This window comes from Athene cunicularia, assembly GCF_003259725.1.
Source record: "Athene cunicularia isolate RWA chromosome 13 unlocalized genomic scaffold, athCun1 chr13_part1, whole genome shotgun sequence".
NCBI classification, from domain to species: domain Eukaryota; kingdom Metazoa; phylum Chordata; class Aves; order Strigiformes; family Strigidae; genus Athene; species Athene cunicularia.
In genome coordinates this window covers 6,934,392-6,957,548 of record NW_020799117.1, presented here as the reverse complement: position 1 = coordinate 6,957,548, position 23,157 = coordinate 6,934,392, and the positions used below count along the sequence as shown (strand labels likewise).

Below are 23,157 nucleotides of genomic sequence, written 5' to 3'. Positions count from 1 at the left end.
TTTTCCCATGGATAAGTTATCTGGGAGAAGAGAAACAGTCTTTCACGAGGAGGAGTCTCTCCTAGACCATGACTCATCACACAAAGAGTTAAAAAGTTGAGATATATTTACACTGCCATGTACAAGCAGAACTGTGCATGGACAGGTTTTAGCATCTGCCACTTTTGGACAATGAGCCAAAGGAGAATACGACAGCACAAGCTTCTTCGGTTCCCATTGAAAGATGCCCATTGATTTGATTTACTGCCTTTTGTTTCCAGACAACAGCTTCATAGATTCTGTAATCAAGCAGCAAATGCAAAGTGAGGCCACGTCTGGTCATAGGCATGGAGATTTAATGAGAGGATTGTGATTCCCCATGTCTCAGCCAAGCTGTTTCTCACCCTCAGTGTTCCATGTCTACCCTGAAATCTAACAAAGCCTTTTCTCTCTGCACAGCCTACATAAATCACTTTTGTCCGATTCAATTGCCTTGGGTAGAGAACTATTTTCATGGGGAGGGAAAGCTATATAAAAGAAAAATGCTGGCATGGTGCAACATCATGAATGGGCTGCAATTCGTTTTCTCTGACTTGACCAAAGGAAATGCATAACATCACTCCAATTTTTTACCATAAAGAATTGTATTGGTGCGTGGAAGAAAAATCAGAGCTAGCATATTTTTACCAAAAAAATCCATTCTGTTTACATCCTGGGTTTTACGCTTCCATACCTTTCAATAAATACAGGACACTGATGCTTAGCAGGAATTTGCAAAGGCTTTGCAACTTTCATCTTTGTTGGGCATGCAGCAGATAAAGGCGGCAACAGAACAATACTGCAAAACTTGTAACTAGCAGCATTTTAGCGCCTTTGCGTGAGCTGAACTGTAGACACAGAAGCTATCTACCTTAAGAGTCATTAGACCCGCCATTATTTAAATATTTTGAAGAGGGAAGATAATTTTGATTCTGGAAGAAAAAGCAATCTTGCAGTTAAGGCAAAAAGAATTGTGGTCAGTGTCCTTCTCCAACATATGCCTTTAGGAATGCTCACTGTGCAAAAGAAAGGTCATTAATCATTAGTATTTTAGGAAAACCAAGAGATTCCATTCATTAATGGTGTCAGTCATTTAGAGAAGGAGCCTCACCAAGTGTCATGATCAAGTAGAGCATGGACAAGCCTGCTTCAGAGAGGAATGTTCCTTCCATTCAGATCTGGCAGAGGACAAGTCAGTGCAGATGACTGCCAAATTCCCTTTCCTGAATCCATTGAGCAGTCCACACTGTCTAACACCTTTCTCCAACTGGTGAATCAGTAGTATCACACAAAATGTGAAAAATGGAACACGCTGAACAGATTTTGTAGCCCCTCTGTGGGGGAAATTTTACCCAAGCCCTAGGCAAACAGTAGGCTGAGAGATGGCATGAATGAGTGTTTGTACCTGTCATAGGGTTTAACTCAGCAAGCTGCAAAGAAATATATAGCTCAAGGCAATAATAATAAGCTACTTCACAAATGTGTTAGATTTTAACAGAATCTCTGTTCTCTGTCTTTCACCTGAGGCATGAGACACTGGACCTGAGGCAAGGATTTTAGGTGAGGTAAGCATCTCAGCTTGCCCACCATCCATCCGAGATTTTCAGATGACACCTTTCACTCCCACTAGGATTTACAGAAACAGTTATCTGTAAACCTAGTGCAGAAGTGCCCTTAGTAACCCAACCCTACATCAGCTCTCTGCCTGAAATAGAACGGTAAAAGCAAGATGTTTTTATGAAGACCAAACAAGTAGCTCAAGTCAGTGATGCTCAGGTAAATTACTGCAAGCCCACGGGGCCACAGCTTTGAACAATGAAATAAAATACAGCTGGGTAATAAGTCTTTTGGCTAATGACTTCCCAGAATCACTGCTTACCCCACTAGGGGATGACTGCTTTGGATGACAATGAAGCAGGCAGAGCTGCCACTCCTCATGAGTAAAATAACCTCCAAGTGCATCCACTAACTTGCACAATTCAAGAGGACTGTGATAATGAAGCAAGAAACATATTCTATGAGAGGGATGTCCCTACTGATACATCACATCTCAGCAGTGCTATCGAACGTGAAGGCATCTCAGATGGCTGAAAAGCCCTTTCTTCTGCTAATGCAATTTGAAAATCTGCTTTATTATCAGCACTTGCTGGTGCATTGAAAACTGAGATCGTTAACATGAGCAGTACCATACCTCCCTTCAGAGTCAAAAAGCTTCATTAAAGTGGATGGAGGATCAGACCTTTTTTAATCATTAAAAGAAGAGGGATTCTACCGAGGTTTCTTTTTATCCTTTAGATGTCAAAAAAAAAAAAAAAAAAAAAAAAAAAAAAAAAAAAAAAAAAAAAAAAAAAAAGCTGCAGCTTGTTTCTTTCACTCCAGAAGATAAATTATGCTACTTGGTTCTGTAAGTGAATTGGGGCATGTAAGAGAATGTTTCATTACCTAAGCACTTGGACACTGAGGGGCCACTTCAGCATCACTGGCTGTTGTCTCCTGATTTGCTGTTTGTAGTCAAAATTTTCCTCTAAAGGGTTCCACCTCTTGGTGTCTCCCACACGCACTCTATTGAATTCACAGGACAAAGAAAGCAATGAAAATATGCAACATATTTGTTTCCCTCATTCTCATGTTTTTGTTTGTTTGGGGTTTTTTAATCCATGACAACAGGAGTGAAGAGGGTGATGTGAATAGCTCTAGGCCTGCCCTGTATGTTTCTACCTCTCTGTCAGCATCTCAAAACCTGGTGCCTGCTTACCTCAAAATAGACAGTTTCTTTCACTTACAAGCAAGGTACAGGGTAGAAAATTTTCATTTCCTGCAGCACTTGAAGGCTGCTAAAGCAGGAGCAATGGGCTTCACAAAACTAAAAGCTAAGATACTTCCAACACCTGCATGATGTTCAGCATTTGACAAGTTCTGGCAAGACTGACTATAAAAACAACTTAGGCTTATTTTTCTTTCACACAGTAATGTAACCAAAAAAGTTTTATTGGTCAAGATCTTTGAAAGAAATAGTACTTCTGGGCACTCTGGGATCACCTGGTAATTATTCTGCATGGGTCAAAATTAATTAACTTATGACCCACAAATCAAGCTTCTAATGGAAGTAGCACTGTATTTTTCTTTAGGGCTACAAGGTCCACGCTGGTTTCTTACTACCTAACACTACATAAATTATAACATTGACAAGCCTATGATATGCAGCAAGACTACACACAGCTCAAGTCAAGTGTCTTTATATGACATATGAGATGGGGAATTTTATTAATAAATCAGTACTTCTAGGGGAAAAACAACCATCCACTCTTCTTTATTTCCTCTTCTTCAGGGATTACTGCCTTAACCTGATTCATGCACCTGACACAGGAGGCAAACACACATTCAGGTCAGGAAGACCTGAATGCTGCACTCAGCAAGCATTTCACTTGGCCTTCTGCAAACATACAGACTGTCATGAAGTCATCCTGGCACAGGGCTTCACATCCCTTCCCAAGAGCCTATGACCACAGGTTGGCTATCACTAGACTTATGGGGGCTGTGCTTCCAGTGATGAGAAATCAATACAGCCCCTAATCTACTTGTCAAGAAACATATTGCCCAGGAGCATGAAGGTCAAGGACAATCTATACAACGGCTCTTTTTGCAGACAACTATGAAGGCAGGAAACTTCATGCTTAAGACATTCAGCATACAGTGTGCGTATGTCCTTACATGAAGGAAAACCTTATGTGCACTGACAGAAGGACAGTAAACTTAGATGTGCCATGTGGCACCTCAGTTGAGTATCTGTACAACCTGTAGGGAAGAAGGAGGATATAGTAACCTCAGCAATTCTGTACGAGACACATCTACTTGACTATTATGAAAACACAAATATTGTATACAGCAATACCTTGGGTGGGTGGGTGGATGTGGGTGTGCATGGCTGTAAAATCCATCCCTGGCTCAAAGTATCAAGGTAAGTTTAAAAAAAAAAAAAAAAAAAAAAAAAAAAGCATCCCAGGTTCTTGAGTTTCTAAGAAAACCATGTTTAGTTGAACTGTCTTGCACAGAAATAGCTTATTATACGTGGAAATTAACTGAACAGGAATTTACTTTCTAGAATCCTTTGTAAAATTCCCTGAACTTAACCTGAATTTCAAATTTGTTTTTCATTTGTTCAGTGTCAAAAGGCAAGTAGTGCTGCTGTAGCAATTTGCATCTCTGTCTTGGGAAACACAATCCAAGTTCTTGGGGCACTGTTTCCTCATTAGCCATTCTCCAAAGAACAAACTGACAATAATGGATTTAGTATTCCCAAGATATGCTGAGTGTACTTTACCACTATGCTAGCCACATCTTCACTGAAAATCCTGTAATTTATCTGGGGAAGGAAGGCAGTGTGTATGCAGGTTCAACTTGAAGGAATTTACCCCCACATACAAATTACTTATCAGCATTTTCATTTTAAAAAGGCAAGCAAAAGCAACTAAAAATTATTCTATCTGCTATAAAATCTGTAGATGAAAAACAGGTCAAGAATGAAATCAAGTTGAAGTTGTGAATGAAGCTTTAGGTTAATTCTCAGCATAAGGTGAATGTTCATCTCATCACAGAACGATTTGCAAGGCCTTCTGGGTTCCCCTTGTCTTTAAGTGATTCTATCAACTATCAAAAAGAAAATTAACTTACAGACTATGAGGAATGTTGAAAGATTCATTTTCTTCACAGATAAGAGAAGAAATGCACACACATTATTCAAAGGGAAGGATCAGGGAGGAACTACGTGAAGGAAACTGGCAGAGCAGATATTCCCTGACTTCATAGCTAGGAAAAAAAAAAATGAAATAAGAAAAGGGCACAGTTAGAAAGTAGATTTTTTTCAACCACGAGAGACTTGTACCTACTGACAGACATATCATCTGAGTATATATTACTCCTCACACATACCCTTTTCTGCAGGTGTCCCCAAATTCCAGTTGAGTGCCAAAGAGAAAATAAAAACATGATGAAAACATCCTGTGTTTGGGGTTTTTTAAAGCATTCTGTTTCCTATGGCTCCTGTTGCATTCCCTGAGAAGTCTGATGTGATCCTTTCTATCAAAAAGCCTCATCTGCTCCTACTGCACAAGGAATCAAGAAGACATACTGAAACAGACACTTATCATTATAGGTGCATTTTAGTAACTGCTATGCTATGAACAATGAAATTTGGCAAGGCTCAGACACAGTGACTGAGCTTTTGGGAGAGGAGATAGACCAGGAGATAATCTTGAACAGTAGCCTTGTATAATTAACCATGATTTCAACTCATCCCTTTGTTCAGTTTATGGGTCTTTGGCTTTCAGGGGATCTTTTGGCAGTTCCACATTTCAGTGCTGAGAGTACAATGTCCTCCCAGCAACATATAACAGCAGCTCCTCCTTGAACAGTCGTAACTTGCAGGTACCCTTCAAGGTCATAATCCTCACTGTCTTGGCAAGACTCACTTTTAACTTTGTTAGCACTCAGAACCAGAGAGCCCAAGGCAAAAGTGTTATTTCACAAATTCTTTGTCATATTCCTGTCTTCATCTCCTTCCACAGCTGCATCTCATCCCACCAGCCACCTAATGGCCCATTCTTGATTACAGTTATATCCTGTTTCTGGTAATCAGCATTTGTAGAATAGCCAACCGCAATATCACTGAAGATTAAGATCTCATATAAAAAACATCAGAAGCCAGTGATTCCTAAAAAAAAGAAAGAAAAGAAAACCAGTTGTCCATTTATCTAAAACCACTAATGAACAAGTGGAGAGAAAAATCACTAGCTGCTCTGGTTAGACTGAGTCATTACAGACTCCTCAGCCATCAGTACTAACTGAAAGGTTTGAATCACCACAAAGAAGGATAAAAGACAAATTCCCCTGCAGTGAAGACAGAAATGAGATTATTATGACAAGATCTAGCTCTCTGTCATAGAACAAGTGTCCTCAGCCCAAATCCTGCAGCCCCAGCAACTTCCTTTCCAGCAAGGTAAGCCTAGAACTGCGCAGAACTGTCCCATCTGTTGGTTGTTGCAACAGTGATGTTTCACTGTCAGTCACAACTTCTAAAATATTGACTGGCTCTGGAAAGTTTAGATGTAAATACTGACCTCTTACATCAGAACACATTTTATCCTACACTCCAGCGGTTACCCTGCAATAACCATCTTTGTGGTGTCTTACATTTAACAGAATTCATCACTCACAACCCAGAAAGAAGACGACACAGAAGCTTCCCAGACAACTTCACCTACAGTTTTACAAGACTCATCCACTTTGAAACACACTAATAAAAAAAAACAACAAGGTGAATACACAGCAGGCAATTCTAATTTTAAGAGCCTCATTTGACATCATGATAAGTTATCTTCAACTCTGTCATTTGTACAAACAAGTGCCACCAGAGAAAGACAAATGTCTCTTAAAACCATTTGGACTCTGCTTGAAACATAAGAGGCCTGGCAAGTAAACCCTCCCCCCCCAAAAAAAAAATCACAAAATACTGCAGCAAAAGCAAGTAGAGGGATAAAATCCAATCTAGGAGCAAGCCAGGACAGGTCTGGGAAGAGGAGTCTTGTCAATCGGTACCTGATGACAGGGGTTACTTACAGTAACAGTGATAAAATTGACTTCTAACCATTATTAGATCTCCAGACCTGATTTCCAGTTTATCTGCCCTTAGTTTCTTGGAGAGCAAAAGAAAACTAAAAATCAGGCATTGTACAGAACCAATGTAGGTAATTTCACCACGGACATCCCTGTAGACGGCTTTCAGAGGACTGACCCTGACCAAGGTCTGACACATGCAAGTAACAAACACCAAGGCAAGCAAGTTACAACTGCCTTAGCATCAGGAGGAGATATAAGAACATTATAAGAACATACAGCCTAGAGGCAAATATCTCCAGGAAAAAAAAAAAAAAAAAAAAAAAAAAAAAAAAGAAAAAAAAAAAGAAAAGAAAAGGAAAAACCACCACCAAAACCAGCAACAACTGGAAAAATGTGCAACGTCAACGCGCTCGGAGTCTACGTGTGGGAGACGATCGTTTTCTTCAGGTAAGGCTCGGCTTTACGGGAGGAGTGTGTGCGCACCGGGCACTGCCGGGGCCCCAGGCTCAGGGCACAGCCACTAGGCACAGCCTCAGCCTTAGGACCGCGGCGTTCCGCCTTTCTCGAGCTGCCTTTTCGCCTCCTCTCGGTTCACCGAGACTGGCTATCGCACAGCCCCGGGCTCGGGACTTTCCGCGGCTTTGGGAGTTACTCCGTTTAATTAGGACCGCAATCTCGCTAACCGCAGTGCTGAAAACACCGACCCCGGCTGGTTGCAAAGTGACAACTAGTGGCGGCTGGGAATGCTGCACTTGAATTTGCCCGGGTAAATATTCCCACCTCGCCCCCTCCCCATCCTCAGATTGCAGTTTAAGGTGAGTTCCGTAGGATGCTTTCACTGCTTAGCTGTGTAGGGCTCCTTTTCAAGGAGAGCTCACCTTATCTCTTCAGCTTGTCACTGAAGGCAAAGAAATAATCTCCTTCCTTCCCCACTTTTTAATTTCATGTTGCTTTCAGCATCCTTCCTTTGCAGAATCTAAGTGAAAGCCAAAGGGGATGCGGGGAGCTTTTTATAACTATATCCCTTAGTACCCAGCCGTATTTTGACTGTTTTAGATGTGCTCAGTTTGTCATTAAGGCTAAGGTAGGAGAAGAACAGTTTTAGTCATAAAGAATTGTTTCTGGTCCATCTCACCTTGCAGTGCTTTTATTAAATGGAAAAAAAGAAAAAAAAAACAAACAAACAAACAAAAAACAAAAAAAAACCCCACACACCCTGGGAGGTAGAAGCTCTTCTTTATTTGTACAAATAACAGAGCCTGCTATCAAGTGATAGATGCCAGACAAATTCAACTGTGGAAAAAAAAATAAATAAAAAAATAAATAAAAAAACCACCACACCAAAACATAAAATTAAACTGCTTTCATGACCTGAACTTGGTCATCAGTCAGAATTCATTTCAGTTGCATGGCTCTTACTTTTGCATTTCTGTATTTCACCAAAGTCTCACAGTTTAATGGGAAAGCACAGACATTATTTACATATACATCATTGGTGTAATACATATTATTTTATGAATCACAGTAGCAGACCTGCTGATACTGGCCAGACTTTTCTAGCTAGCAGTCTCTTTCCTTTTGAACACGAAAGTCTTTCCAGGCATACAAATTGGGATATCCCACTTCTTTTGTATTTCCACAGAAAATCAACGACAGCAAGATTGTAGTGAGAACTCAAAGCATTTAATGTCTATATGTTAGGTAAGCCAAGAGAGAAGTTCTAGAAATAACTAAAATCATCAATATCTGAAAAGCAATGCACAATATCCAATACTTCAGAGCCATCCTTTGTTATCTTATTCAGTCACAAGTGTATAGCAGCACTGCACAATACAGTGGGGTGGACTAGCAGGAGGCATATGTCTGTGCAATGAACTCTTTAGTTAAACAACGTTGAAGCATAGAGATAAAAAACAAGATTAAACAATACATAAGTGCTCTGAAATGATGTCCATAAATAAGCTAGAAGGCAAAAGGAAAATTTTAAAAAAAGAACACTTCCAGGCTTGAGTTTCCTATGGCCCTGGCACTAATGAATCTATCTGACTTTCCTCTCAACTGCCTGAACAAGTGAAATTGGTACGTACTTGTCTTACTGATCCTGTTCTATGATGCACACTTATGCATCATCCAACACATGCAAGCACTTACAGATTCTCGGCACGTCAATTAAAGTCCCGAGCATTAAAAACCTTGGTAAACCAGTCCCTTCAGGTTCTAATGTAAATGTTTCTGTTATAAATTATATGCCTACACACACACGTGCTATATAAGATTATGTCGTATTGCATACAAAAATGTATTTCTGGAAGTCTGGTTTCCCTGAAAATAATGTTTAAGAAAATTTTAAAATGCTTTAATTACAGGGAGTTGTTGAAACCAAATATATATATCTCTGTTGTGTGTGTGTGTGTGTATATATATATATATATATACACACACACACACACACACACACACACTGCAATCATTTTCCAAGCAAGGGGGAAAAAATAAAAAATAAAAATCAGGAATTCCTTCTCAGAACTGACTCTAAGCAATGTTTCTCTTTTTTCTCCTGCTTTGTGTTATGTGTTCAATTTATTACAGGCCAAAAATCTACCAGCCTTTCTGGTCCAAGAATAGCTTTGCTATTTCAGTTTCAGTAAGTGAAGTTTATTCATTAACAGTCATTCATAAATATAGTGTGCCAATTACTCCTGCACTCAGTCCACTCAGTCATACATAATGTTTAAAAAACCCACAATCTGATAATCCAATAATCCATAATAGAAGTATGGATTGCTTTAAATTACAGGGTGTACCACAATTTATTGCCCGCCTGTCGAAAATATTCTGGAAAGAGTCTATTATATGTTAGCACATATATAACAAAAACAAAGAAAGATCCGAAGTCCCAAAGAAACATTAGATACAGCCAATATAAGAAATAACACTAGATCTGTTGCTTAACAAAAATGTCCTTCACCAGCTTTTTAAAAAAACAAGACCCTGTGGGAAAGAGTAACAGCTGCTGTGTGAATGCAAACATTATGCTATTGCCAATATGATATTTGTTTCTGTTATAGTTGGGGGGGTTTTGAAGGAGTTTGTGGTAAGCGGCTTATTCTGATATATCTTTCTTTTTGGGAGAGCATTTTCCCTTTTGCTACCTGCCTTCTCAGACTGCAGACACTTAGCTGTGACTAAGACATTTACTGAGAACCTGGACAGAGACAGGGATGGAAACTGTGCTGGGGTGGGAGATTAAGAGTCTTCTGGCAGACTGCTTGACCAACCCTTCCTTGCACATATTTATGTAAGGCAAAACGCTATTTCTTTAAAATAAAAATAGATTGGACAATATTTACACAGCAACTTCCAGATGTCCTGCTTATATTTGTGGAGACATATGCAAATGTTCTCCTAGAGTCTAACTAGACCACATATTTGTGCCCTGGTTCAGTTATGAATTCCTTCACACAGAACAAAGAGCTACCCTTACCCTGTGATGATCCTGCCCGGACTTTCTGTTGTACTGTTGCATTTTAATAGCTGTAGTGGTCCAGAAACATCACTGCATAAACCTGAGGTAGGAATGCACCTTGTACAAGGTAGGAGACAAAAGACAGGCTAGAACTGGCACCTCACCCAACTGGACACTGTCCTGTGAAGCTCTGAAATTGTTTGGGCCTGATTCTTGTCCTAAATGCACTTCTGTGTATCAGGAATCAGCAGCATGACCTTCACTGACTCAGGGTCAGAGTGGGCCCCTTCTGAACAGCAATCTGTCAGCAAGCAGGAGTGATTCAAGGCTACTGTTCTGAGTGATTCACAGGCTAAAGGTTGCCGCCAGCCTCAGACCCTACCAGATTGCTCTAAGGAGCATTTTTATATTCCTCCTGTCAGTAACAGAGCTCTTCGATTCCAGTTTTTAAAACAGTAAGAAGATGCCATTGTGAATATGATGCATCTTAACTTTGTTGACAGACAGACACTTTTTCCTAAAACAGACTTGAGAGATAAAGTAGGTGATTGGCGACCTGCTGATTTCAGCACCTTGGAAATACCACAAAAGAAAAGGCAGAGGAAGGAAAAGGAGAGTAATGGGCATGTTATCTCCAAACCTTCTGCTACAGCTCTGCAGTGCTAGACAGCATTAGAGAGGTACCTCTGAGTGAAGTATAATACTAACCAGAGAATTCCAGAGTCACAAGATAAACAACATAGCAGATATTCTCAGTAGTTAAAGAGTATTTTCCATGTGCTTACTAAAATCTACTAGAAGTTGTGCCTTATGACCTGTTGTGCTTCTACTGAATCTGTCAGCTCCTCCACAAAATAAAAATGATTTAGCAAAGACTTGGACTAGATGGCTCTAAGGACACTCTAGTTTCTTGGGTCTGCAACCTGTAATAGCTCCATTAGAGACCCTACTAAAAGGGTTACGTATTCAATATTTGAAAATGTGATGAGGTAGACAGTTCTCCCTAGAAACCCTTATAAATCATTCCACAAAGGAAGATTAATTTGGTATCATCCCAGTAGAAACACAAAATGTTTGAGACCCTGCCTTCTGCAGGGACTTTGATACACACTTCCATCCATCTGTAACAATTCACTTGCATTGTAGGCAATTAAGACAAATCAACATAAAGCATGCAAAACATTTTGTAACACAGTCTAATCTTAACCTTCCTCTCTAAACAGCTGCTGTAAACTCCAGACCTGCTCCTTGGATAGATCAGAACAAAAGAAATGCTTCACAAGTGTCTGGGCAAAACTCATTTCCCCACCCCATTATGTTGGGTGCAAGGAGCAGGAAAACCATAGATAGTCACTGTGGTTAACAAAAACAACAGAAAATGTTGCTGTTTCTCACATGCACTAATAAAATGCCCTTTGTCTCTGAGGCAATGGTGCTGCACAGGTGTTAGGTAATACAGACCAGCTGTCCACTTTGAGTCCCACTGAACATCACCCTATACTGCAGCAAGCCCCATTGGCAGGACACATATTTACTGTTCAAATACCTGAAGGAAGCTGCTTCTGGAAAGAGATCAATATGTGGAGGGAATCATAGGATCCTGTCTGTACATTCAAGAGCATTAGATCATACGATTTATCTACAGAGATTTCAAGAACAAGAATCTAGGCATGGGAATTTGGTCTCCACTTATTCCTCTTCTCCTGCGAAGGAGGTGTTGGAGACCCACCCTTATGTATGAAACAAGTCAGCAAAGGGCCCTCTGACTCGAGTGTCTCAGATATAATAGCATAGAGTGAAAGCCAAGCAGCTCATTCTCCTACTGACCAAAAGATTCAAGTCAAAAAGGAAAGCAGTTTAAGCAACAGCCCACTGCGGTTCCCCTGGTCTTGGGCAAACACTTTCCTTGTCAGCTTATGAAATTCATCTCACCAAATCCTCATGAGCTGACCTGGGTAGAAAAGGATTCCAACATCTGAATTAAGATGTTAATCAATGTCCAAAATTAAATTACTTTATTATCCCAGTGATCATTCATCTGTGATAGAAAACCAGCAGAGAAGTCTGTTCTCATTTCATCCTAGCACGCAGGTTAAAAGGCCTCTCCAAATTTCAGTATTGAGAACAAGATGTCAGACCACCTAATGAATGTAATTGCTATTTAGGTACTGATGAGAGTGTTTTAAAAAATAAATCATGCTTTTAAATCACAATATCCAAATCAAACCCACAACATTTAAATATGTCAAATCATCTAAATCTATTCACTGAGTTTTGCTTGCTCATTTTCTATAACCAGGAGCTTTTCTGAGAATCCAAAAGTGACTAGTGTTCAGATAACAGATAGGCTGATAATGCATTTTGGCTTCTTTCACTTTTATTTGCCTGTATCAGCTCTCACTGTTGTGACACATTAAGTCAGGGTTTCACTATTTCCAGTAAATTACCCTCTTGCTATCATTACCTTATATACTTTCTATTGACCCTTATCTATCAGCAAGAGCACAATGATTTCTATGCTTACAAAGTATGATTAGACTTGTGCACCTCACACCTTTCAAGAAAAATGGCTCATCACATTCTTTCACACACTAAAAATATCATTCCAGCAGACTCTCCCTACCATGGTATGATTCAGTTTTTCTGACTGACAAAAAAAACCTCAAACAAACAAAAACAACACCATTCCAAGTGGTTTTGGTAACTTCCATCTGGAAACAAAACAAAAAACTTGGGATAAATGAAGCAAAAAGGAAGGAGCGAGAGAAACAGGAACTCCTCCTGCTGCTCCAGTGCAAGGCACTGGAAGGATTCTTAGCTGCCATGACCAGACAACTCAACACCAGGCTGTCTGGCTCCTGACTTCTAGACCTACTTACAGTCCGGATTCATTGCACTCAGCATAATAAAATATTGCTAATTCAGCAGGTCAGTTCACCTTAAAGAGGAAAAAAAAACCAAAAAAAATTCACCTCTTCTTAGTTTCTCTCACCCTCCCCCCAATGTATCTAAACAATTTACATTTGTGTTTTCGAAGCCAGACAACAGAAACCATTTCCCTCGAGGGGAAGTGGTTTGCATTGGTATTTCTTAGCCAAACTGATCAGTTGGTGCAAAATGATGCAGTCCCCTTAACCTCTTGGGAAACTGCTGATCTGCTCTAGCCAATCTGGTCCTGGAGCTGCACACTTTGATCCCTCTGGTGCTACAGATCAGGTAACACACCTCAAGCTGCTCCCAAATCTCTCCTGATACCTCAAGAGACTGATGCACAGAAACTGGAAAATAAAAAAGCAAACCAGAAATATAGCTTTTGTCCCCTCGGTAAGGCTAAAGCACAGAAAGGGCCTGCAGAGAACAGAAATAGATAGAGACAGATGCACCCGTCATTTACAGGCGCTGAGCACTCCCCATTATGCAGACAATTATTTCATCCATATAATGCACCATGGTAAGCTGCTGATTTGGGGACTGCACCACATCTGGCTGGTACACAGACACAGTTGACATCCTGTAAATACATCTCTGCTGGATCTAAGTGCCAGAGGAGAAAAGCAGGAGAAATCTTAGTTTACCAAACCCCACAAAATTTCAATTTTGAGAAGGAGGGTGAAACAAAAGAACACACTCTTGCACCTGCTTTCCTTTTGATTTCTCCTTCTTCATCCTTCCACTGTGGCTCACAGCCCACTAGGAAAAAGACAACAAAAAAAAGAAAAAAAAATCCCAAATACCTTAGCAGACAGTCAGGGAACTCTCTTGTTTTTATCAGTGCCTCATTGCAGGGTGAGCAAAGAGGGAAAAAACTAACAAGAGGTTGCCAAGACAAGGAGTGTCGCATGCATGGAACAGCAGGGCTTGCAGTGCAATCAATCATCACACACGCTGCCTTCAGACGAGAGCTGCCGAGAGCAGCTCCCCTCATCGCCTGACCTGCGAGCGATGCCTGCCCCTGCCACCACTCGCCCAGAATGCAGATCCTGTCCCCCAGCCCCGGTGGGGCTGGAGCAAACACACAAATCAATAAAGAGCAACAGAGGTGGGATCAATGGTGGATCAGACCACAGTCGCACGTGTCTGGTTCAGCAGCAAAATGCAGTTGAGACAGGAATCATGCAGAAAAATCCAACAAAATTCGTGACTTCTCACCTGTACCCAATTTCCTTTGATTTTTTTTTTCTCTTTTATTTCAGATGATGCAAATAAAAAGATGCTTTGTACAAAGCCCCAAGAACAGGCCCCCCGCTCCCCCTTCATGGAGGTATAAAACCTCCAAACATACAAGGGTCGGCTGTTAGAAGCACCCTTTAAAAAATCCTTAGTTCCAAATGCCCTTGTTGGTGCCAGGAGCCCCTGTGCAAGATGGGTCCCGTCCCCCATTACAGCAGGATCTGTGCACCATGTGTATTACCACAGTTGGGAGCAGAGAAGCCAGATGCCCTGAATTCCTGGGTGAGGCAACCTTTTCTTATCTTCTATGAACTGCAAAGACAGGCTGTGGACCAAAAAAAAAAGTGACTTTTTGTGGGGTTTGTTTACAATCTTGTCTCTTTGCTCACTCCCAGTGCTTTCACCCCCTGGAAGCATTGCTGAGCAGGGCAAGAGTTCCTGGCATATCCACACACACACATAGAATTTTTTTTTCCTGCACCACAGCTCCCAAGATCTGATTTACAAACCAAAACGTGTCCGTCGCACCTCTCCTGCCACCCCACATGCCTGAGAATCACAAGTATCCTCCATCTTCCAGCCCCATCCATCACACCCTGACACAGAGCTATGGGCTCAGAAGTCATCTCCCAGCAGCACGGCTGAAAACGTACAAGCCTCATCAAACACAACCTGCTCTCCTGCACCCACACAGGCCCTGCAGCACTGCCAGGGCTGAATAGATGGGGGGGTTTGTCAGGGAGCTGAAGAAACCAAAGCCAGAGGACAGCTCGGGTGGGGAGGAGAAGAGCCCTTCTGAGCAGGAGACCCGGAGCTTAGCCGTTCATTCCAGAAGTTACATTTCATCATAGTTCATGAATAAACTGATAAATTACACCAGGAATCACAGGCAGCACAGAGGTAACATTCATCTCCAGCAGGGTAATGGTGTTGCAACGGCAACAACTAATTCCATCAGAAAATACCAAAATGAGCTCTCTTATCGTGCAACTCATTTTACGCAATACAAAATACACACATCAGAGCGCCCCAATTCTACTGTGAGACCCACAATTTTGTAGGTAGGTTATGCTCAGGAGGCCTTTTTAAAGAATCTGTAGCCAAAAGTTTCAGAAGATAAAACTAACCACCACTCTGCACTGCATGTTGTATCTCTTTTAAGAGAATCCTATTCATACTACTTCTGATTTATCAAAAAAAATCAGTTACAATATTGTGATTCAATCTTAACAAGCAGCATAAATCCTTAAACTAAAATCTAATTTTTAAAAAGCTGCCGTAGCAAGCTATTTGAACTGATGAAAACGCAACCGAGAGTGCGACTGCAGAGCTATAGATAGAAGAGCATCCACGATTTCTCGTAATTCTCTGACACTTGTCTGGTCTGTGATCTAAAACCTTCTGACGTCAATTGAGGTTCCCACCACAGCTCTCCATCCAAGCACATCAGTGGAGAGTATCGTTACTTAGAATGTGAAGCCTTGTCTTGTAAAGACATTTTTCCCCCATTTACTGCATTCAGGAAGGTTGTTTATGCATAACTTTAAATTTTCTGACTAGCCCCCCTGACTTTAACGGGAATATTCAGTGTGTGTGAAGCTAGACACATGCTTTTGTCTTTGCAGGACTTTTTTCCTTTTCTTTTTCAATGAAAAATTCAATTATAACTTTTTTTAAAAACCCTTCAGTATACACATGTGTAAAAGTCAGTGCTGGTGTTTTCTGGATTTATTTCACAAGTAATTAGAACCTGAGCGTTGACTTTGCTTCTCCGTTGTTTATGTTTTCAAGCCTGTCTCAGTGTCTTAGGATCATACATCTCCAGAAAGTCACTACTTGTGCTCCGAGAACTGTGGATGCTTCTGGAAGAGGCGTTAGTTGAAAATGTCACTAAGGAAAATGCATGTGGCTCAAACCCGAATTTAACACACACTTTTTATTTTTTTTTTTAAATATGCAATAGGCAAGAGTGACCACATAACATGAGAGTTCCAACCACAGTCCTTTTAAGAGCAGGGATCTTGCATCCGACTGAGCACTATTCCCATGCAATTTGTTGGTCTCCCTGTGTACTTCCCATCTCAGCTATATACAACACGCAGATTTTTCCCTTAACCCCCCAGCCAATTGTCTAGTCATTTATTATTTACTTATTTCTCCATCCAGGCAACATCAGCAATTGTTGCAAGGGCTGGTGTCTTTCCATAGAGTTAATCAGTGTAATTGGGATGTTTTATAGTTCTGGACAGGGTGTTTTGCCATATGGCATAGAAGCGACGAGCTGCAGGAACGTGTCAGTGGAACACAGAGACATCAGAATGCTGCAGTCTGAAGAAGAGATTTTTCTTACTCTAGTAAAGTTGTTGCAGCTTTCCCTGGATGGGAATGATCACAGAGGGTTAATTCCCCAAGACTCATGGAAAAGTGCCTCCCAGCTCCTCTCCTCCTGTACAGCCACAGGGTCCAGTGTAACTGTTGTGCAGGACCTTTGAGAGTGTTTTGGGATTCTTTGGGTTAAAACTTTAACTGATTACTTCCTGCGACTACTGCAATGCAGTTACTTCTGGTGCAAAAGCTAGAATTGGTTTAAACAGCTCACAGCAACAGAGCACAACCATCCAAGACAGAGATGGCAACATTTAGCAAGCCTACTTTTCTTTCCCATCCCCCTCCTCCTGCCATGAATAGGAATAAGTAATGGCTTATTGCCCATTTCTTTCCCAGAGTAAAATTCCTTCTTGCATGTTCTTGAATTCCATATTTCACCAGTTTTGCTGTACGTGACTGTTTTCCTATCCTGTCCCAACATCCAGGTCTGCTCCATGCCTCTGTCTCATAACCTCTCAGTTGAATTAAGAAAAACAAAATCAAGTCTATATTTCTTCCCCACCTCCTGGAATCTGCAAATTCACCCCTGTAGCACAGCTCATGTCCATACTGCAGGGACTGTAATTACTAGCAGTTGAGCATGACCACATGGATTGCAATCAGCACATCTGTAGCACTCAAAGCTCCTACTCTGCACCATGCTGGGACAAAAACAAAGCATTGGGGCTCTCCTCCCCACACACCTCCACTCTTCTTCTGTCCTGTGAACCTCTCCTGCTGTAGGCCAGGAATTCAGACAAAGTGACAGAGAAAAACATGCAGACAATGAGTTTCATCCTTTTTAATTGAATTGCATATCAATATTGATTGTGCTATTCATTTTGATAGTAAATCTAATCATTAAAAAAAAAGCCTGCTTGCAGCCTCTGCCAAGCCTTCCCAGGCCAGTGTCTGGCAGCATTTCCCTCCAGATAACATGTTGATGTTCAGTCAGAAATAACAGTCTGGGTACAGAGTTTAGGGCTGTCCCTTTTCCTTTTCACCAGGAAAAAAAATCTCTTGTCTGTCCTTCCTCCCTCTCTCCGGCTGCTGAGGACAAGATGGAGACAGGCAGCCCCAGCATCAGCAGGGCCTGAATACAGGCTGGGCTCTGCTGAGCTCCAGTCTCTGCTCAGGGGACTCTGTGCCCAAGAGGCACCATCTCGGGGACCAGGGAGGTGGTTTGGGAAGAGCAGGGGGAGAGTTACCACGGAGGACATGATGCCTTTTTGTGCCCAACCGTCTGGTGTCCTCTTCGTGATTACACATCTCAGAGCCTGCTGGAGTCAGTGAAACTAAGCTGGTGAATTCTCCTGTGTCCCCAGGAGCCCACACTGCTCTAGCCTGGCTTTGAAGGTAACTGTGGAAACAGTTATACTGGTCACCTCAGCCTGCCTCAAAGACCTGGTGGATATTCCTCTCCCCTGGGATACCTGCTCACAGAAAACATCACATTTGAAGGACAAATGCGAGAGCCAGCTCACCTGAACACTACTCCCAACACATCCCTGCCAAGCTTTCTGGCTTGCACTGTGTTTCAAAAATAAACAAACAAACCACCCCCTTCAGAAACCTTTGCTGAGCAGCATTGAACCAGGAAAAGTGATCAGGTATCTTGTATTTCCCCAGCCCGCAAAGTGCCCAACCAGAGGAATGACCCCAGTGCTGTTCTCCTGAGCCACTGATGTTGCACCAGTTTACCTTCGCAGGGACCTGAACCTTCCACACTTTGCAGAGATAGATTTCCTCTGCAAACACTGGTTTTGCAACAGTTTATGTTTCTGCTGCCAGACGTTATTTTTTTTACCCTCAGAATTAATGACTAACGATTAAATTATGACAGGGGAATAGAGGCCCCATGCTAATTAAATTCCTTCATCATTGCTCTTCGGGAAAAAAAAAAAAAAAAAATCGGTAATTCTCAGTATCAGCATTCAAACAGAATAGGGCAGTTTGTGATGTTGGACTTAATTAGATGGACAACTATGGGCAAAAAAAAAAAAAAAAAAAAAAAAGCATTAAAATAATGCAGAAGAGCCATAGAAATGGGGGGAGAAGGAGAAAACAGCCGACTGGGGAGCTGGGAACAGAACAAACTGACACATCCAGACTGCAGCAGAGCCACTTTCTAAACCAAATAACTCTTTACAAGAATATATCATCTGTTTAGCTGAATCAAAATAATGCCGACAGAGCAAACAGTGCCTGTAGAGGCTGGGAGAAAACCGTAATAGGTATCCTGCAAAGCCTGACTGCTCTGTTTTAAGGAATGCAACCCTGAGCAGTTGGGCGGTTCATCACCAGCTTCCACTTTCACGTGCCCGCTAAGCGGGCTGGACCTGCCAGGGGCTTGGTGATGTCTGCTCACATGCCAGCATTGATAGCACAAAGGATTATGCTGGTTCATCGGCCCTTTGAAGGGATCTCTTCCATTGTTGTTGCTGTGATGATTGCCCGATGGCACTTCCTCAGCCAGATGCACTAGGGATTACACCCTCGTAAATAAAATAAGCTGCTGTCTGGCTGCTATTAAAATGCACCAAGATGCTCTCAGCTCAGACAACACTCTTGCACCAATGCAAACTACATCCTCAGTCGTTCTGTTACATGTTTTGCCTCCTTTTGTTTATTCATAGAATTATTTTTTTTTTCTCTGAACCACACAACCACCCACCTAAATATCCATTTCTCTCCTACCGTCAATATTTTTCAAATCAATTGGCAGTTTCCCCCTCTCCTTGTCTCTGCTGGACCAGGAGATGAACAGTACCTATGGGACTTTCAAGGTTGAAAGAACTAAAGAATGAAGAAAATCCCAGAAAGCTCTCAAGGCAGCACACACAGCACTGGTCAAAACACACCTGGAAAACAATAGAAAAAGCTGATAGCTTTTTTGGGTGCTATCTGAGATAAACTGGCATATCAAAGCTCAATTGTCACAACCAGAATGAACACTCCGGAGTTATGTCAGATGCAATCCATCCCTCCAAAGCATGGTGGGGTGGGACAGCCTCTCTGTAGCTCCCAGTGGTGTTTTCTACTATCGCTTCTGAGCTAGAGAGCAGACACATCTGCCTGACGCCCATAGAGCCTGCTGTCGGAAAGGCTTTGGTATTCCATCATCCCCTACTTTCTTGCCTTTTCTTGTTAAATCTAGAGCGTGGGGGGGGGAAATTTTAACAAAACATTTAGTAACCAAACAGAAACTGGAAGAAACTCAGAACTCATCATTCCTAGGTCATTTGGGTAACAATGCAGCACTCAGAGCTCCTAAAACACACACCAGGAGGCACGAGATGGTGTTTGACAGTTTTAGCACATCCAAAAAGATGCTCAGAGAAACGGCTCACAGGGATGGACGTGAAGCTGCAGAACGCAGCAGGGCTGTGAGAGGGTGGCCCTCTCCCAGATGCTTGTGGGATTCATTTATCTAAATACCTACTTCCATGTAGGAACTAAGCCCATGAAATTAATTTACTTGCAACTTTGATGCAGAAAGAATCAGAAAATGGGACCCAAGGAATACATCAGACTCAGTCACTGGAAGTGAAGTGAACATATTCAGAACAGATTTTCACACTTTACAGGAAAGCTGAACACTGATTTCTCTGCTTTTTCACCTAAATTTTTTAAAATAAATGCCAGGGGAATTGCAGTTTCTAATTATCTTTTTGCACTTAAAGCTTATTAGATTTGTATTGTCTCTTCCCTCCTGCCCCCCCACTTTTCCACTTCCATATACTTCAAGTCTACAGTTAATGAGAAGAAATCACTCTATTGCACTATCTGGCATCTTGCTGCTGAAGTGGCAGGAGTCTTTGGTTACCAAGTCATTTGTTGCTTAATTGAAATCTTCTCTCGACTCATTGCCATGCAGACACTCTATTGGAATGCAATAGTTGAGCCCAGTATTGATTGTCCTTCCATTCCAAGCTTTCTTCTTCTGCATTTGCAAATCAATTGCACCCTGTTGTTTTCCTTTTAAAAAAAAAATAATTAAAGAATATCACCCATTCCACAGCCTCATTTACCCCCGAAACACACTGGTTTGCCTTTGCATAGTTCCTTAGAGCAGAGACAGGGACAAGACAAGAAATAGCACATGGTTAAAGTAAAATCTAAATTCACACCTTGTCAGATCACATCCAAGCACGAGTGTGCATCAGCCCGCTCAGATAAGGTCAACTGTGGGAGCGGACTGTGAACATATGAAGGGTGAATGGAATTAAATGAAATACTGGTTTTAGACTCACTAGGAGTGATCTGGAACTTTGCTCTCCTCTCTACTGCAGAAATGAAACAATTTTTAACAGTTAAAAATCCAGTAGTCAGAGAACCCCAATACGGCTGCAGCTTGCAAAAGAAGCCAGACTGCAGCTGTGAGTTTGCAGGACTGAAAACCAAGGCTTGGCAAGACATCACTTCTAACACTGGAAAAGAGAAGTCAACACAATACAGGTTATACAGATTTTGAAATTATGACACCCAAGCCCTTTTTTGAATCGCATCCATTTTTTAAGTCCTGGGGAACTTGGTGGTTCAAAACGCTCTTGTCAAGGCCTCATGTGGATAACATTCACGTCTGAGGTCTCAGCTCAAACCTGTATTGTCTGAACAGGTCTTTGGGGACAGGGTCACATTAACACCATGCATAATAACCATCTCTAAATTCTTTCTGATAGATCTTGTCAGTACTTAGCACTCCTCTTCTGAAAGACAGCAGTTTTGGCTACTGCAGAGTCTCTTGAGACAAGAAATGAAGAACTTCCCAAGGTGACGTCCTCATGCTGCAAGAGGACTCCATGGTGTCATTTGTGAGGACATACGGAGCTAAATATCTTGTGCCTGTTGTAAACATGCTTTGAGACCTCTCAGGTGCTCTGATACAGCGGCTTCCCACTGTTCCCACAGAGCCTTTGTACTTCGAATTCAGGAGTTTTGCAAGAGGTGAAGCAATAAGCCTTACTTCCTCCTGAGCAGCTTTCTTTGGCTTATTATATATTTGCCTTGCAATACTGCCTGTGGCTTTAACCAGCATCAGGCATTTGAACCTTCAGGCAGAGACAGCTCTCACCTAAGCACATTGCATGTCACCTATGTGGTTTGGGGAGGGATTTTTGTTTGGTTGGTTTTTTCCTCTAATCTAGGCAATTTTACACCTCACTTTCAGCCTGGGAACAGATCTGTGTTCAAGTAGAAACAATATAAACATAGGGAAGGAACTGAATAGTGTCTATTCTGGTCTTGGAAAATCAAACCTCCCTGCAAAGTTGAGAATGAGCACCTCGTACCAGGGGCCACTTGTTTCTGTGTAGATGGCAACAACAGGGACTTCCTAAGCCCAAATCACCTTGCAGATCTTGCACACTCCCACGGGCACATTGCCAACCTTAGATTTTCATCTTCTACAGATAAATGAGTCACTTTGCTCTTTCTGCCCCAGAAACCATACAGGTCCCAAAAAGATTTCATTTCCTTTCATCCTGGACCCAGTAGGAGTATCATTTCAGGATCACACTCCAGACACCTCCCAGTCCAGAGACTGTGTTGCTGTATTGAACTCAGACCCCTGCATTGCAGCTACCACTAGCAAATGCTGGACTGACCAGGAAGCAGGAAATAAAAATGCATCTATCCCCTATGGTCGCAAAGGCTCTGCAGGAGCTATACAATCACATGACACTCATTTAAGCCTCAAATTCCAGATCGCTCTGATCCTACCTGCCTTTTGGAAAATTAAACTGTCAGAGTACCAGATATGTTATTTACTATTTGCCATGTAATTAAGCAGTAATTGCTGCCCAAGGCTAATCTCAAGTATATTTTACCTTTAGAGCTCAATGCCAGAGTTCACATTTGTAATTTAGTGGCATGCCAAGGAGCTATACCTAAACTCACAAAAGGATTTTCTCCACTCATCATCTCACTTCTACTTCGGTGGCAGCTGGGATGCTGCATTCAGAGATGTTTGGGCTGGGTAAACAAATCAGCAAAGACCAGCCTTATTAGAAATCCACATGGGTACCCATCCTGCCTTGAAGCAGAAACGAGATGCCGATTGCTCCATGTCTGGACCCCAAACCCTCCGCAGTATGGGATGCACACTAAAACCTCCTCTTTCCTTCTACTCACACAGCCTGGCAGCCTCCAAAGAAGCTGAAGCAGCAGCACGATCTGCCCCCAAACCCATGTCTCCTTCCGATTTCTTGGATAAGTTGATGGGACGAACTTCAGGATATGATGCCAGGATCAGGCCAAATTTTAAAGGTATGCAAAACCCCTGCTTTGTGGCTTTGTTTCATTTTGAGACTGAAAACTGCATGCAATCCTCATGAATGCTTCCCTAACTGTATACAAAATATGAACAATCATTATGTCCATATGAAATACCTATGACGATGGGAGGTTTGACACATAGATCCCTTGTAGATGTCTGGAAAGGCATCTGACTTCCATTCAGAATGGAAACAACCTTGTAACACCTTTACATACAGGAAAAGCTTCAGTATGAGGATCAGGGA

At 41.8% G+C, this 23,157-nt stretch overlaps 1 protein-coding gene across 2 annotated transcripts in view; it reads left to right on the top strand.

Moving 5' to 3' along the window:
* The first annotated feature begins 6,977 nt into the window (after positions 1–6,977).
* GLRA1 (glycine receptor alpha 1) overlaps positions 6,978–23,157 on the top strand; it is a 47,847-nt gene continuing 31,667 nt past the window's right edge. For both annotated transcript variants that reach the window (XM_026858095.1, XM_026858094.1), the window contains exons 1-2: positions 6,978–7,080; positions 22,773–22,903. In XM_026858095.1, coding sequence (XP_026713896.1) covers positions 7,025–7,080; positions 22,773–22,903 — 187 coding nt within the window. In that variant the 5' untranslated portion in view covers positions 6,978–7,024. The remainder of the gene's footprint in view (positions 7,081–22,772; positions 22,904–23,157) is intronic.